The following is a 16270-nucleotide window of genomic DNA, read 5'->3' as shown; positions in this document are numbered from 1 at the left end:
ATTTCTCTCTTATGGGGAGGTTGGGGGGTGGGTGTTTTCCTTTGAAGATAAGACACTAAGTTTAATTAAGAGTACTGAGACCTTATTAGTCAATATTGATGCAGCCCAGGATACGGTTGGCTTTCTGGGCTGCGAGCGCACACTGAAGCCAGCTCATGTTCATTTTCTCATCGACCAACACCCCCAAGTCCTTCTCTGCAGGGCTGCTCTGAATCTCTTCTCTGCCCAACCTGTAGCTGTGCCTGGGATTGCTCCGACCCGGGTGTAGGACCTTGCACTTGGCATGGTTAAACTTCATGAGGTTGGCATCAGCCCACCTCACAGGCATGTCAAGGTCCCTCTGGATGGCATTCCTTCCCTCCAGCGTATCAACCGAACCACACAGCTTGGTGTCATCGGCAAACTGGCTGAGGGAGCACTCAATCCCACTGTCCATGTCAGCGACGAAGATGTTGAACAAGACCGGTCCCAACAGAGATCCCTGAGGGACACCACTCGTTACTGGTCTCCAGCCGGGCATTGAGCCATTGACCAGCAGGTCAAAGGAGGTGATCCTGCCCCTCTACTCTGCTCTCATGAGACCTCACCTGGAGTATTGTGTGCAGTTCTGGTGTCCTCAACATAAAAAGGACATGGAACTGTTGGAACAAGTCCAGAGAAGGGCCACAAGGATGATCAGGGGACTGGAGCACCTCCTGTATGAAGACAGGCTGAGGAAGATGGAGCTGTTCAGCCTGGAGAAGAGAAGGCTGCGTGGAGACCTCATAGCAGCCTTCCAGTATCTGAAGGGGGCCTATAGGGATGCTGGAGAGGGTCTCTTCATTAGAGACTGTAGTGATAGGACAAGGGGTAACGGATTAAAACTTAAACAGGGGAAGTTTAGATTGGATATAAGAAGGAAATTCTTTCCTGTTAGGGTGGTGAGGCACTGGAATGGGTTGCCCAGGGAGGTTGTGAATGCTCCATCCCTGGCAGTGTTCAAGACCAGGTTGGACGAGGCCTTGGGTGATACGATTTAGCATAAGGTGTCCTTACCCACGGCAGGGGGGTTAGAACTATATGATCTTAGGGTCCTTTCCAAACCTAACTATTCTATGATTCTATAATATTGATTTTGGTGTGCTTGAGTTGGTATAATAACATAAATGCAATTATGCTAATAAAATCTATTAGCAGTCATGCTGGCCAGTGAGTGTTATGTCTTCACAATGGACTAAAAATCCAGGCTCTGATTCTGTATTGCACTACTATGTTTTATAGTTAGTGTAACTCAAATGATTGGATTAGAGATGCAGAAGAATAATCTGAAGATTCTCTAAGCTAGGCCCCCTTTCACTGGGTGCAGTACCCAAAACGTAACAGGAACTTCACATGCTAGTTATAGGTGAATTCTGAAGCCTGAGTTGCTGGATCTGGACAAGGAAAGGGAAAATATTGCTGTAGTGGTTACTACACAAGCGAAAGACCAAACAGAGCATATGAGATCAAAAATGAGGCAGGAAGAACACAAACTTAAACACTGTGCATACAAAAGATTAATTACATAAAATAAAAGCTGGAAGAAATAAAAGAGCCAAACAAGGCAGTACAGGAAATTTCTAAAAATGTTGCCGTTGACACTAAAGAAAGACAGAGAATATTTTGCCTGCAGCTGCAGTACAGCTGCCACAGCCAAACAAAATGAAACCCTCTGAAGACCAAAAACCATAATAAACTGAAACATTGTTTAAGTGAAGCAGTATCTTTTCTCTGCATCCTGAGCCAAATACTTACTAAATCAGGATGCAAGCGTAGCTTGGGAGCACCCAACGGCACAAAATATCTTTCTAGGATCAGGAAAGCTTAGGAACTGATTTTGGGGTGCTAAAATGCATCTTTTTGCTCTTCTGCTGCCACTGTACAAATGAGACTTCGGCCCTGTTTTTTCTATCTCCTTTTCAAGACTCCTGATGGTAGATTCTGAGACTTCTGATTCTGGTGACTTAAACCACCAGAAGGTGCACATATACAGTTTTAAACTGAGAGTTGCAATGCTTCCTACTGGTCTGGATTGCCTGCTGTTTGGTGTTTCAAAGGGTACTGTACAAAAAGAGCAGCTGGGACTCTGTGTGCTGCTGGAGGTTTTCTCCTAGGACACCCTCCAGCCTCTCAATCCCATCTCAGTTGCACTTGGTTACCAAGAAAGTTTTGCATTTTTTATAAGGTGCTTATACTGATTTACAAAGGCTTTGAAAAGCAAAGCCCATGTTACCTTTCTGAGTTAGTGACTCTTTACTCCACTGGTCACAGGCTGAGGTCAACTGATACAGGTCTCTGTGCATCTTCAATACTGAAATACATCACTTTGGGTGGTCGCTCTTTCAGCCATTGTGCACGTGGCCCCACTGCCTCCTGACAGTACTGGCACTGCTACCTTCCCTGCAGTTAAAGTCCAAACGCAGGACACAGTTGTGTTCATCAGTCATTAGCTGGATACAAATCATTGTGATTTCTGTAGAATTATTGCTAATGCTGTTTTTTCAGTTGTTTCTCTTGAGTGCATTAAGATGTGTCTGCAAGACAGGGCACTAAAAAGAGTGTTTTCTTTTCCCCTCTGTCATTCTATTTTTATTTTCTGTTTGCAAATGTAATTCCCCCCCCTTGGTACAGCAGGATAGCATGCATAATGTAACTATGTGAGCACAGCTGAACTTTTTCCTGCTTTAAAGAAAACATTTATTATGGACCACAGCACAGGATAGCTTTACAAATCACTTCTTTGATTAAATAAATAACATATACCAACTTCTCCCGTAAAGAAACATAATGTATTTATCAAATTAAGTATGCATCATGCAATCCTATGTTGACTATTCAAGCTGAAATGCTTACTAAATCAATGTAACAGATCAGAATTTACAGAAGAAGTCAAGCTTCTAAAGCCATTATTATTAATCATTACTTTAAGTTCTGTAAGTCCTTTTGATGCTGGGCATAATACAGATGATTATGTGAGTAGAATTGTAACTGTATTGTTAATCAATGGATGGTTTTGCTAACTGGATGAATAACAGCAAAAGAAAGCATATTCTAAAAAAAAAAAAAAAAGAAGAAGAGGAAAAGAAAAGAAAAAAAGAAGGAAAAAAAAAAAAAAGGTTGGAATGTGTCTGCTCCAGAAATAGCAAAGTAGCTTTGTTTCACTGATGTAACAAATTCCATCATACGAAAACTATTATACAAAGATTACTCATTATTAAAGGTATACCACAAGATTTCATGGTAATAGAGTGTTGTCATGGGATAAATATATTTCACTTTGAAATATTCTCCATAAATGCCTCAGTCACCACAACTTCCATTTAGCTGTGGAGGGCTGGCAGGAATGTTTTGTTTTAAAATTAATCATCCACTGCTCTTCCTTCCTGTCAGTAAGCTTAAGCACTGCAATATGAGGGAGAAAATCTTGGAACTGTTTTTCATATTCATCCAATGCCCAAGACTGGAGGCAGGAAGGGATATTCCAAAAACTGATTTTGGGAATACCGTAACTTTGAGAATTTCAGTGAGAGCTCTCACTTAGCTGAAGTACCCAAAAAGTAAACTGCTCTAACTCTAGCAGAACTGAGCACTAAGTGATTAGTATTAGTCCTACAAGAAGCTAAGGAATTATCACAGGCATGATGATCAGAGTTATTCATTCCAAGTATTTTAATTTCGGAAGGATGTCAGCACACAATCAACAGAGAAGTCATAAGATTATTCAGCTGAGTTTAAAACTGCATATGTGAAGCTGACTTACAGAGTCCTAAAGAAAACATCTGATGTACAACCTTACCCTGGGATCAGCTTGAAAAGGAGGGCAGAGATAGGGAGAGTCAGCAGTCATTTATTCACTATTAGTTATTGTGTGTTCTTCCAGCCCCTTGGCTTTCTGTCCTCCCTCTTTCACAGAGCCTGTGTGTTCAGGATTTGTCTGATGCCTCAGCCAGTTCCTTCTCTGACAAGTCTGCTAGGGGATTTGCTGGCTGTTTTTGTAGTATAAGAGGCAGACATGGGCTCTGCCCTCCTGCATCTGCAGGGATTCACACTGCTCTCGAGTGCAAGCTGCTCCTGCCCACAGTAGTCTCAATTGGGGTGCATGACTGAATCATCATGCAAGTCCACTTAAACTCAAAAAAACCCCAAACCAAAAATATGTCTGTGAGTACTCATAAATGTTAACACCTCACAAGGCAGCGGGTTGTGTGCTCAGCAGCTAAGTGCTGGCATGAAGCTGTGCTGGGATACAAGCCCACCAACAAGTGAGACTGAAGTGGTGTGAATGCAAATTGGATTTTCCTATGTTGCTAATTGCTGCCCATCAGTAAAAAATCCTTCTTTCCTATTTCAACAGTGTTAGTCCCTGGGTGAGAAATCACTCATGGATTTTTTTTTTTTTTTTTTTTTTTTTATGTGAGCTTTAGCGGTTACTTTTTGGAAGCAGTGTCTTAATATGATGCCACTGGATCTGCAGGCGAGTAAAACCCCAAATAACTTTTCTATTGAGAAGTTCTTGCAGGAGCTGTTTCCACACATGATTCATAACTTCTCTGCCTTAAGAACTGTGACCATTTAAAAAGCTTTTGTGAACAAAAGCACAGCACAAACACAAGTCCAGAATGAAGGACAAACACTTTCATGAAGTACCTGCCAGCATGCATGCTTATTTAGAATTTTTACAGCATTTTTTTTATGGTTAATGTACTAGATGGATACTCATCAGTCATACCATGTACACGCACAACAGTGGCATGAGATAGATGAATCTGGCCCTATTTTAAAGGCAAGGAAATAGATCAAGGAAGTGAAGCCGTGTGGGATGAGAGTGGCGGAGCCAAAGTTAGGTTTCAGATCTTACTCTATTCTCATCTAACACATGCTCTTTCAGACCATGTTGCCATCTTACTAAAGCTGGACTTTGGAAATTACTGTGCAAAAGAACCTTTGAGAAAATAACTTGGGGAAACATTTATATTCTTACTGTATGTATAAGTAAACTAAATTTTTACATCTGAACCCAAACTGTATCTGCCTCACTATAATCCTTGTTGCCCTTTGGGGTGACAAATGTATCATATGACAGCAGAATGAGGCCCAGAGACTTTACTAGACTCTCTGAAAGCTTAAATAAGAGCTTAAAATAAGCTTAAAATAACTCATACCTGAAAACACACTGGCAGCTATTGTCTCATAATCAAGTATTCCAGTCTGGGATGGTTTGAGGATATTTCAAAGCTTTGCTGTTCAGTTTTGATTATTCATGGCATTTAAGAAACTGCCTCAGGATTGAGAAATTACCACGTATTCTCCTGGTTTCTTAATGCAATCTCTGACGGTAGAGTATGTTTGACACTTGTTACTGTTGGCAAATAACTGCAAACACGCATTAAAATGGTAACAGTGCAGAGTGAAAAAACAGGGCAAAAAGAGCTAAATCATGGGTTGAGAGAAGGGAAGAAAACCAGAAGAGAGCTGCGGAGACAGACACAGAGGAATGAAAGAAGATTAATCATCTACTGTGAGGTTTAAAGACAGTCAAATTTTGATCATCAAAAGTGTGGCTATATACTTTAATGTATAAAATGTGTAAAGTTCGATGTGTGTAGTTTGCTGCTTCTTAGTTTGGAAGCTTGTTGTATGTATAGCTTCTAGCTGCCCTGTTTAAAACATACATATTCAGGAGCAAAAAAGCGGCTCACTATCAAGTCAGATCAAAGCTGAAAAATTCAAATGTGGATTTGTCATTACATGTGGAAATGGGGACTTTTGGATCTGGGTAAAGTGAAACATAAAAGCCAATTTTATTGCTATAGAATGGAAGTGACTCTTTCCCCTGTAAACTACCTTGTGGTAACTTGTACAGCTAAAGCATCTCTGTCACTCATTGTGTGGCATAGCCGAACCAGCACTGCTTCACCCAGCTGAATGCTCTTGAAGTCAGCAGTTACCTTAGTCAACATTTTAAAGCCAGTTGTAGTCAACAGTGTGTAAATGAAATGAGAATTCAGTCTGAGGATGGCAAGAAACTATGTACTGAAATTTTAAATTTACTTTCTCTGCTCACATCTTTTTACCTGAAGTATCAGGGACAAATCTATACAGTTCTGGGAACAGCCAAAAAACACCTTTTCCTTAACATTTTCAGCTGGGAACTAAAAATTACCTTTTTTTTTGCCTGATTTCCCAAAGTGCAAGCCTCACATAAGCTTACTTTCTGTCTGCCGTCTACAAAAAAAAACCCAAATAAACGAATAAAACAAAACAACCAAATTTGATAAATGTTTAGAAGTCTCAAACCCGATTGTGATCACAGGAGGTTTGTGAGCTCTCATAGCTTGAGAAAAACCCCAACTTACTGGCCCACTGACAGGAAACAAATATTTGGCTTGGCAGCCTGCTTGCCAATCAGTGAACGTGATGGCCAGTCAGTTGGTGTGTACCTAACCAAATCACTGCTGCCTCTTGGTGACTTGGTATGCCGCAGAAGAAGAAAATATTCACTTGTGAAAATAATAAAATGACCTTTTAAAAGTCTGCAATTTTGGCTGCCAGTTTTATTCTAATAGAGGTCATGCATCAGAATTCAATAGAATGTAACCAATGGAGGATATTTATCAGGATTTAATGATTTTTTTTTTTTTTAAATGTTATCTTACAACCCAGGACAAAGAATTGTACACTGAAATCAAATATATATCCTTGTAAGCTGTTCAAAGCACAAAATTACTTTTGTCTTTTTGAAGATCTGTTGAAAGTGATGGTGTTGGTGAACAGGACAGCTTCCCTCAGGTACACTGTTGTCCTCTGTTGCAGTTTCTCAACAGCTGCTTAAGGACTTAAGGATTCACGCTGTTTTGCTTGCACCACCCACTTTAGTTTTGGGGCCAGACTCTCAAATGTCAGGCACCTAATTCCCACTGAAGTAAAGGGTGATTAGATGCCTAAACAGGAGGTGTATCTGGGGCAAGGTCACTGCCTGAGAGCAGCCCCCTTCAGTCGTTGGTGCTACTGGCTGCCCTCTGGGCTCCAGATATACCACTTCCACCCTGGAGCCTGCACATCTTGCACGTGTATAACAGCGAGGATAACACCCCCCCTACTCCAGTTACAGTGGCTGAATCTGGGCCTGAGAGCCATCCTGTCCTGGATATAGTTTGCCCTTTCGCTGGAATGTGCTCCTGCCACTGTACATCCCATGCAGGCTGAGTGTGGTATGAAAATGGGGCAAGGAGGGGAATGGCAATGCAGTCGTGGTAGGTACAAAGCCCGTACTCCAGACAGCTCCCAACAGAGCAGCCACAGCAGTTTCATGACCCAGGTAACTAGAGTGGCCCTTCCCCACTTGCCCAAGGAGAGTGTCCTGACAGGGAAGTGGAAGCCTCATCCCCTCAGCCTTAGCTGGGCTCCAGGGAGCCCAAGGGAAGGAAAGCCCAGGCAGCTGGACAGCCTAGCTCATGTCCAAGCCAGTTTGACTCTACACAAACTAGTCCCAAAACAACTTAAAGAGCAGGGAGGGCTCGTCCCTTGCTGCTTTGCTTGCAGTCAATTTGCAAAATAATTCCTCTAGGATGATCACACAGAGCAAATGAAAAGCGCAGTCCTGAATCCTCCATTGCTGTGGGTAATCCCTGTTTCAAGAAGTAAAGTCTCTTGTTTAAATGCAGAATAGAAAAATGAGGGTTTCAGAGGAAGCGTAAGCCTTGGATAGCATGCTTTGCACGTATCTGATTAAATAATTATTATTTATTTTTAATTAATGAGTTCTGTAAAACCAAAAGAAGATTGATAACAGAGGGAGCCGCGATTTAGGAGAGATTGAAGTTGAGTGCACCAGAGAATAAGAATTTTCAAAACTGGACATGAAAGAAAGAAGTGTAGTTCTAATGTGTTGAATTTTTTAATAGGTTGAAGTCGATGTGTGCATGTACTTAGATTAGGAAATAGTCATAAAAAGAAGAAATCAAGGAGCTGCAGAAAAAGATGCAGATCGTTCAGAAGAATTAGGAAGTGGGAAAAGCAAATTACATTATTCTAGAGGAAAAGAGAGGCAAATACAACATACAGAAATATATAGAAACCAATTCTTCCTGCAGGAAATATTCCATGCTCTCCACAATATTGCCTTAGAAAATGTACCATAATGAATTTCAGCTGCAAAGCTAAAAGACAAAGAGCTTATAGTAAAATTCGAAGTCCAAAGCTGCTTAGTTGTTGAGAGGGAAAGATACCATTTTCAGAAGAAGATGAAGGAAAAGTGTGTAAAGTTATGGACATGCTCATTACTGGGAAAATGAAATAGAGAATTATTTGATTTTATAGAAAGGTGGAATCTTGCATTCTTCAAAATCAATCCTGAAATTCATATTCTGTGAGGTCAGGTTTTCTTTTCAGTAAAGTCAGTGAGCTGAATTCAACTCCCTCGTAGATACTTTGTTACACAGATTAAATCGTTAAAATGCAGTATGCTAGAGAAAGGACGCTCTTGGTCAGAGGTTCATTTGACAGCTCTGGTAGAGGGGTTTTTGTGATGTTTGCCAAGTCACTAATTTTCTGTGTCTCAGTAGCCAGCCATCAACAGAGGCGTGAGCCTGGCAAGGTATGTTGTCTTGGTACCTTTTATCCCGCAGATTTAACCTACCACGGCAAAAGCGTTCAGCCAGCAGCACAGACTGGAAGCCCCCGGCCAGAGGGCTTCTCCTGGCTGTCAGCGCTGCCCCTCGCTCGCCTGGCTCGGGGCCCTGGAGAGTTCATTCTCAGAGCCGGGACTACACCAACCGGAGCCAGGCTGCCACTTGTATTGGTGTAAATGTGTTGGGTTAGTTTCCTCCCCTCTCTCGAGGTGTAGACACAATCAACTATTTCACGAAAATAGCGGGTTTCTGCATCCCATATACATCGATTTGGTCAATCTGCTTTGCAGCCCTCCACTGAGCACCATAAATGAGCCCATTCAAAAAAAAAAAAAAAAAGAGAGAGAGAAAAAGCCGCTATTTTCTCAGGTGTTTGGAAGTGTTTTTAACAGCGGGGGCCTGTGAGGAGGGGAGCCAGGCAACGGCGCGGCAGAAGCCACAACGGGACGATCCGACCCAGCCTCGGGTCACACCAAAGGGCCGGGCTGCGTCTCGGGCTGGACAGCACGCAGCGTTCCGCAAAGGCCCCACGTTGCTGGGATGAGAGCAGCCCTGCCCGCGCTGCAGGGTGGCCAACCCGCTGATTGCAGGGTGGCCGCGGCCGCACATCTCCCCCAGGGCTACGGCCTCCGGCCCACGGGGGGACGGGGTCGGCTCCCCCTGCTACCTGGTTCCCTGTTTGCTTTACGTGAGCCGCAATCAAGTACGCAGCTGGCGGAAAGGCTCCCCGAGATTAACGTGGAAACAAACAAACATTTTAAATTTAAAATATTTTTTCTTTATCCCCTTGGAAAAGTGAAGATTCTTTTAAAAGCGCGGGAATGGAGGGGGCGGAAGTATTTCTGTGGATTTAGCTAGAAGGACGGGGAGGCCAAGCACACGAAGCCGTCCCCTTCGGGGCCACGGAAACAGACTCTGTTTCATTTCGTAGGCCCGCCTAGACTCGCCGTAAGGGCGAGTAAGCGACTGACCGGCTGCAGGATCGCCCTGCGGTCTCACCACCTCTGAGGGTAGAGAACACGCGTGGGAGCTGCCTCGTATGTGTGTCATCCCCGGAAAAATGCCTGCCCCGTCTCATCCCCCGTGGGTGCCGTCGGGTCTCGGTGACGGTCCAGAGCTACCAGGCGCCCGGCGGCACGGCGGAGCAACCTGAGAATGGCAAAGCCACCCCTCGGAGGGGCATCTAAGGATGCCGTCCGCAGGGGGACGGCAGGTCGGGGTTCTGTCGGGGAGAGTGCCCCCCGCCCCCAACGCCGAAGTGCCGCAGGAGAGACTGACATCTGAACCGGCAAACCCCGAGATGAGGCCGAGCAGCCAGAACTGAAAAGTATCCAAGTCGGTCCCGAACAAAACAAGAGATGAAACATTTCGGATTATGACGTTCTCCCTTTGAAGCGAACTATTTCCCGCAGATAACAATGCGTAGGTATATTTAGACAGCTCGGCTCGTCCCAGGAGAATGTGTCTTGCGCTATTTGAGAAAAACTCTAAGAGTAAGTGCAAATATTTGTTGCTGAAGAGCTCTTAAAGGTTGAAGAGTACCATTTACTTATTTCTACACATCAGTGTGGGCTAAGGATGTTAAATAGATTAAAAGGCTAAGAGAGGTCACTGAAGTAGACTCTCATCCTGACTTTTTTTTTCCTTGGAAAGTTTTCCACTTTCTTTAGTGTCCTTGGCAAACTCCTGGTAAGAGCCACCTCTGATACTGTAAAAGTCTGTGGCTCTCTGAACCCCGGCCCCCGCCCCTCCCCTGGCCGCCCATCGCACCCCCCCCCTCCCCCTCCCCCGAAACTCCGCTCTGTCCCAGGCATTCGGCAAATATTTGCCTGCGGGGCCGATATATTAATAAGCACTTCTCGGCCTCCTTTTATACTCGGGGCTCCCGGGAACGCGGGCGGCAGCGGCGCTCGGGCGGGGCGGGCAGGGGAGAGCAGAGCAGCCGTACCTGGCGGGGGGGGGCCAGGCTGGCGCCCACCTCCCGCCGGCCCCGGGCTGTCCCGGCCGTGACACGGGCAGGCGGGCTCAGGGGGAGACGGTGACACCGGGACCAGGGCGACAGCGGGAGGAGCCACTCCGCCGAGGACGGCCATGTCGTTTCAATTTAATCTCATTTAAAAAGACGTAACTAATAAATTTGTATGGACGGGGCTGCCGGAGACGTAAAGCAGAGTCGATAGTGGTTCAATCCCATTGAACCCTATTGAAAACCATGACAACAAGGAACAAGCTCCGATTTATCCCGGAGAGTTAAAGCACATTGTGGGAAGGCGTCAATCACCTATTATTCCAGATCTGAACAAATGCAAAATCTTGACTGGAACAAATGCTTCCAACAGGTCCGGGACATAGGGCTACATTTCCCTTTTGTTCACGGCCTAGCAGTTGGCATGTATTTGTGCTCCCCTCTCTCTGACCACCCAGGACGGCTGGGAGGCTGTGCTTGGAGCGGGGAAGATAACTGTTGTCACCAAGCACGCTTGATAGGTGGCTGCAGTAATCACGGCCTGGGAATCGTTCATATGGAACCTGCCCAGTCGCGAAGAAATATGCGGGAAGTTGGCCAAATGGAGCCTTGTGCCCAGTTCATCTCGCCCACAAATCTCGCCGATATAAATCTCGCCTTTCCCTTGTCGTTATTGCTCTGTTGACATTGTTCTCCTGAAATGCAACCGCTTCCAGAAGCGACGCCCGGAACAGGGTGGGGAGGGGCGACGGCGGCCCGGGCAACGGGGAGCGGGCCTACGGGGCGACGGAAAGCGGGCACGGATGAAAACGATCTATAGACTACAGCTTATAGATGTCTGTTTGGACAGGGAAATTTGAGCCAACGAAGCCAGGAGAGTATCTCTGTGTGTACCTGGGTTTCTATTTCCGGGCCCTCAGAGAATCATCACAGGGTTTCGCGCCGTTTGTTCAGCGGGGCTGTGTCTTGCGCGCTTCGGAGGGGCTGCCATCAAAGGAAACTAGGAGGAGGTTAGGTGTCTCCTTCCCCCGAGGCTTTCCATCCAGCAGGATTTGCCACCCACTGGTTTTCTAGACGGGCGTCAGGTCCTTCCAGCGAAACGGGCTGGAAGCGACGGGGACGGGCGCTGCGGCGCGAGGGTGGGGAGCGTGTCGCGCTCCCTCCCTCTGCGGCCCCAGCGCTTGACCCACGCTGCGCTACCCGACTTAATCAGTCACTTCTGCCCCTGCCCTGCCCCTGAGGACCGAGCCCGCCCGCTGCGGGTTTGAGTTTAAGCGGCTCATCGGGCTTCGTGTTCCCATGTCATATTGCTTTACAAGTCCTCCGCCGTCATCGAGGCTTCTCGGCGGGAAGGGGCCTTGCGGTGACAGGCTGCGAGGAGCCGCTTGTCTGAGGAGACTACAGCGGAGCTGCCCCCGGGCCCTGGGCCGTGCCCAGTCGCTGTCTGCAGACGTCTGGACAGGGGCTCCGGGCTTATGCGCTGATGCTTTCGGCAGAGGAAGCAGCTCTCCGGCAGCTCTCTCCGGCAGGGATGGGAGACGCCCGGATAGATAAATAAATGCGCCGTGTTTGATCTTTTCTCCCTCTCTCCCAGCTTGAATTGTTTCAGTCACACATACATATCGCCCAATGATCACATATGCCCCAATACTCCTTAGTGCTACGACGCAAAATGGTGCTAAAATATATTTATCTCCTACCCCTCTTACTGACTCTTGCTCATGGACAGGCGAGTGTTGGGCTCTCTGCGTTTCCTCAGCCAAGATCATGCCATCACCCTTCCTGGGAGAATGGTGCACCTTTCAGAACCATGCCCAGAAAGGCAAAATCTCCCCCGAGATCCCATCCCCTCCACGCACACACCCGCCAGACTTCCCCGCCGACAGCTCAACCGAGGTGTGAAAAATCCCCCACTGAGGGTCGGAAACCTGCCAATGACAGGAGGGAGAATTGGAGGTAGCACGACAAACAGCCCGAGGAAATAAAACAAATAACGACTTAAATTCCTTCCAGGTTTAAAGAGAGAGGGAAAAGGGGGGTAAATAAAGAGGGAGAAGCGGGGACGGGGCTTTCGGCAGGCTCTGCGGATGTCCTGGGAGGATTCACTTTGTCTGCGGATAGAAGGGACGCTAGTAGCTTTAGTGGCGAATGGAGGGGGGTGGTTGTTGGTCATCCACATGCCACCCAAGATGTTATTCACTGCTAACAATTACCATTATCTGTCCCCACTTTTGGCTAATCAGACAGAATATGTAATGATGAAGCCTGTTTCCTGCTGTCTTTGGGAGGTAACGGGTTATTCTCTCATGGGGGTAGCGGGAGGGGGGGTTACACCTACTCCCATTAGGGCTTTAGCACTTGACTAATTCAGGTACTTAGCATCCTATAGACAGGGACGGTTTGAAAGCAGGCAGTGTTTTCAGTGGGGAGGACTGTTTATATAAACAGGACACCTCTGTAAACGACACTAATATTTGGGGTTAGGTGGCGATGGAAGGAAAGGTCCTGTTGAGCTGGGAGATTCCTCAGTAACCGGGCGCAGCCCTTTCCTCGCAGATTTTAAGGGAGGGAATTCGAGGTTTTGGGACGATATTTTTGGTGTGTGTGTACACAGCCTACCATGGCCACATCTGGCAGGATCAGTTTTACAGTGAGAAGCATTTTGGATTTACCAGAGCAGGACGCTAATAGCATAAAGCAAGCTTCTGACCATCACCACTCAGCGAACTACACCGGCTCGCCGTACCGAGGGTGGATAGAAGCAGACAGAAATCACTATCCCTGTGAGTATGAAACGGACAGGAATTCGCCATCTCCGCACAGCTTTTATTTATTACCCCTATTCCTTCGGGGAAGATGGAAAGAAGGGAATCGCCAGTGTGTGTAGCCCGCAGGATCGGGGAGATGCAGGGTGAGAATTTTATAGAATATTGCTGAATTGCAACAATGAAACAGCAGGAATATCCCGGCCATGAGCTTAAGAGAGAAAATATTAATTTTCACACACACACGCGTACGTCTGTCATGTTCCCAGATACTGCAGAAAGCAAAACCTCAGCCTGTATCGCCCGTATCTCTGTGCTTATCTTTTAAGCTCCCTTCCCGGATTTGTTCTGTTTTTGTTGGGTTTTGTTAGTTTTTTGTGGTTTGTTTTTTTGTTTGGTTTTTGTGTGTGTGTGTGTGGTTGGTTGTTGGTGGTGGTGTTGGTTTTTTTTTTTTTGTGTGTGTGTGTGTGGTTGTTTGTTGTTGGTGGTGGTGGTGGTGGTTTTGGTTTGTTGGTTGGGTTTTTTTTTTTAATTATTCTTAGTTTTTTTCCCCCGTTTCACTGTTGCAAGAAATCCTGCCTCTGTGCGCCGGCGGGATTCGGTCACTCCAAGCACCGCCAAGGGAATCATAGCACATCCCTGAGCCTCGCCTCACTGTGCCTAGATCTACACATCTGCCATGGTGGAGGGCAGGCTCCGGCCCACAGCCCCGGCTCCGTACAGCATTGGTCTTGCCTTACACACGTAAATGGTGCCGCAGATATAGAGCATTTAATGTGTGTGCATGGGGGAAGACAGTCCTTTGGATGGATGATGCGGGAGCCCTGCTAGGATAAGTTGAATATTAAGGTAATCGAGCTGCTGAAGAAAAGCAGTAATGAAAGGGGCAGCCCGGTATTACGCTTTAGCACCGAAGGAGCACAGACGCTACCGGCCCGCAAGCCCCAGGCGTCCGTGCCCGTGAGGGGATCTGCGGCGGGTAGAGCCTCTCCCCAGGGCGTGAAAAGCCGGCTCCGTCTTGTGGGCCAGGTTGAATGTATTCCGGGGGGGGTAGCTCAGATCTCTTGTTGACTGTCGGGATTAATCCGGCCCCGTAAACAGCCAGGGCTCTGCCTGCAGGAGGTGCTTCGGCTCTCGACGGCCGCCGCCTCCCGGGTGGCTGCCCCAAGGCCCGGCCCCGGCCATCCCCTCTCTCTAACCCCCTCGCTGTCCTCAGCTTCCGACGAGAGCGGCCCGGAGCTGAGCTTGCCCGACTCCACCCAAAGGTCGCTCCCCGCCCGAGTCTCGGAGGCCGAAGAGAAGAAAAAGAAGCGGCGGGTGCTCTTCTCCAAGGCGCAGACCCTAGAGCTGGAGCGGCGGTTTCGGCAGCAACGGTATCTCTCGGCGCCGGAGCGGGAGCAGCTGGCTCGGCTGCTCAGCCTCACTCCGACCCAGGTGAAGATCTGGTTCCAAAACCACCGCTACAAGATGAAGAGGGCGCGGAGCGAGGGCCCCGGAAGCCCCCAGCAGCGCCCGCCCACCCTGCTTCGCCGGGTGGTGGTGCCGGTGCTGGTGCGGGACGGGGAGCCCTGCCGCGGCTGCCCAGCCAGCCCTCCGCCGCCCGCAGCCCGTCCCAAGCAGGGTTGCGCTCTGCCGGGCTGCAGCGCCCAGGCCGCCCTCGCCCTGCCGGGCTACCGAGCCTGCCCGCCCGCCGCCGCCCTCGGCGTCTTCCCCGCTTACCAGCACTTAGCGCACCCCGCCGTCGTCTCCTGGGGATGGTGACAGCGGCGCCTCGCCCTCCGGGGCCGGACTCATCCCACGGGCGCGGGGAGGCCCGCCCCAGCCCCGGACTCCTAGCGCGAGGAAGCCACCGGGGCACCGTGTCTGCCGGGCTCGGGCGGACCGAGCGACAGAGTGCGGCTCCGGGGCGGCGGTGCTGCCGGCAGGGGCGAGGCTCGCCTGGGCAGCTTCCCCCAGCGTCGGTCCCACTGAAGGCGCGGACGCCGGGTGCGGCTCTGATTTTGTAAAACCTCTGCTCTTCCTGCTCCTTTACCTGAGATTCCTTGTTAAAGACGTAACAATCCCAGCGACGTAGTTTATTTTAAAATAGCTGCTTCTTCCAGTGACTAATAAAATGATTTTCTGGAAAATAGTATTTTTTTTTTTCCCCGACGGAGAAGCGTAGGTTTGACGGTTGGGGTCTTTCGTAGGATAACCTCCTGTGCCATGAAGGCTGAGATACTTGTCTCGATCGCGCCGGCGGACTTTCAATTTCGTTTGTTTTACTCACGTGCGCCGGTAAACCGCGAATAAAGTTTGCTACAAGCATCTCATTGTAAGCCGGGTAATATTTCCTACAGAGAGAGAGTGAACGCGGAGCCCCCCGTCCCTGGAGGAGCCAGGACTTCTCCTTTTGGGCGGCGGTGCCCGAGGGCCCGGCAGGGCCGCGGTTCGCTGAGGTCTTTTACAGAGCCGGTAAAAGAGGATCCAGAATTAAGCCAATCTTCCCGTTAGTCTGGACCTCTTCCAAAGATCTACCGAGGAAAGAAGAGTAGCCAAGAGAAAATAGTAACGCCTTTTAATACCCAGAGAATTACGTTTTGAAACTCTTTGATGAACAACTGATTTTATTAATTTTGCGGGGAAAACAAGAATATAATTGTCCTGGCAGCGACCAGTGGGGGGGAACCCTCAAAACCCAAACCAAAACAGGTGTCTGAAATACAGACCAGACCTTCTGCCTCCATCCCTCAAATGGAAACACAGATCAGGAACGAGGAGGGAATATCTGGGAGAGAAAACCCCATGGGGACTGATGCAGGCAACCTTCCGCCGAGGAAAGGCTGTCGAGGGAAAAGGACCCGGAGAAGCGGTTTGGTTTGTTTGTTGTCTTTATTCCCTGGAAGGGGATA

General features: G+C 48.0%; 1 protein-coding gene and 1 long non-coding RNA gene across 3 annotated transcripts; one reads left to right on the top strand and one right to left on the bottom strand.

Moving 5' to 3' along the window:
* Positions 1–1110: 1110 nt before the first annotated feature.
* Positions 1111–15238, bottom strand: LOC134166137 (uncharacterized). The gene is made up of 3 exons (XR_009965761.1): positions 15099–15238; positions 2252–2418; positions 1111–1412 (listed from the first exon to the last, which is right to left on the bottom strand). It is a non-coding gene; the product is annotated as an uncharacterized LOC134166137 (long non-coding RNA).
* Positions 12305–15147, top strand: NKX2-8 (NK2 homeobox 8). Of its 2 annotated transcripts, XM_062622682.1 has the most exons (3): positions 12305–12570; positions 13252–13397; positions 14596–15147. In XM_062622682.1, the coding sequence occupies exons 1-3, from the start codon at positions 12425–12427 to the stop codon at positions 15138–15140; spliced, it is 837 nt and encodes a 278-aa protein (XP_062478666.1). In that variant the 5' UTR covers positions 12305–12424; the 3' UTR covers positions 15141–15147. The 2 variants fall into 2 exon arrangements, with proteins under 2 accessions (XP_062478666.1, XP_062478676.1); XM_062622692.1 differs by lacking the exon at positions 12305–12570 and having other exon boundaries at positions 12927–13397.
* Positions 15239–16270: the final 1032 nt, after the last annotated feature.

Source organism: Pezoporus occidentalis, unplaced genomic scaffold, assembly GCF_034315485.1.
Source record: "Pezoporus occidentalis ecotype Australia unplaced genomic scaffold, CSIRO_AGI_Poc_V1 ctg108, whole genome shotgun sequence".
Taxonomy (NCBI): domain Eukaryota; kingdom Metazoa; phylum Chordata; class Aves; order Psittaciformes; family Psittacidae; genus Pezoporus; species Pezoporus occidentalis.
This window is presented reverse-complemented; position numbering and strand designations above follow the sequence as displayed.

What these genes read in the sequence shown, in the direction of transcription:
- NKX2-8 (XM_062622682.1), top strand. Translation starts at nt 12,425, where the DNA reads ATGCCCAGAAAGGCAAAATCTCCCCCGAGATCCCATCCCCTCCACGCA. An exon ending in GACAGGAGGGAGAATTGGAG is followed by an intron (nt 12,571 to 13,251) that starts GTAGCACGACAA and finishes CACATCTGGCAG; the next exon opens with GATCAGTTTTACAGTGAGAA. An exon ending in AGACAGAAATCACTATCCCT is followed by an intron (nt 13,398 to 14,595) that starts GTGAGTATGAAA and finishes CGCTGTCCTCAG; the next exon opens with CTTCCGACGAGAGCGGCCCG.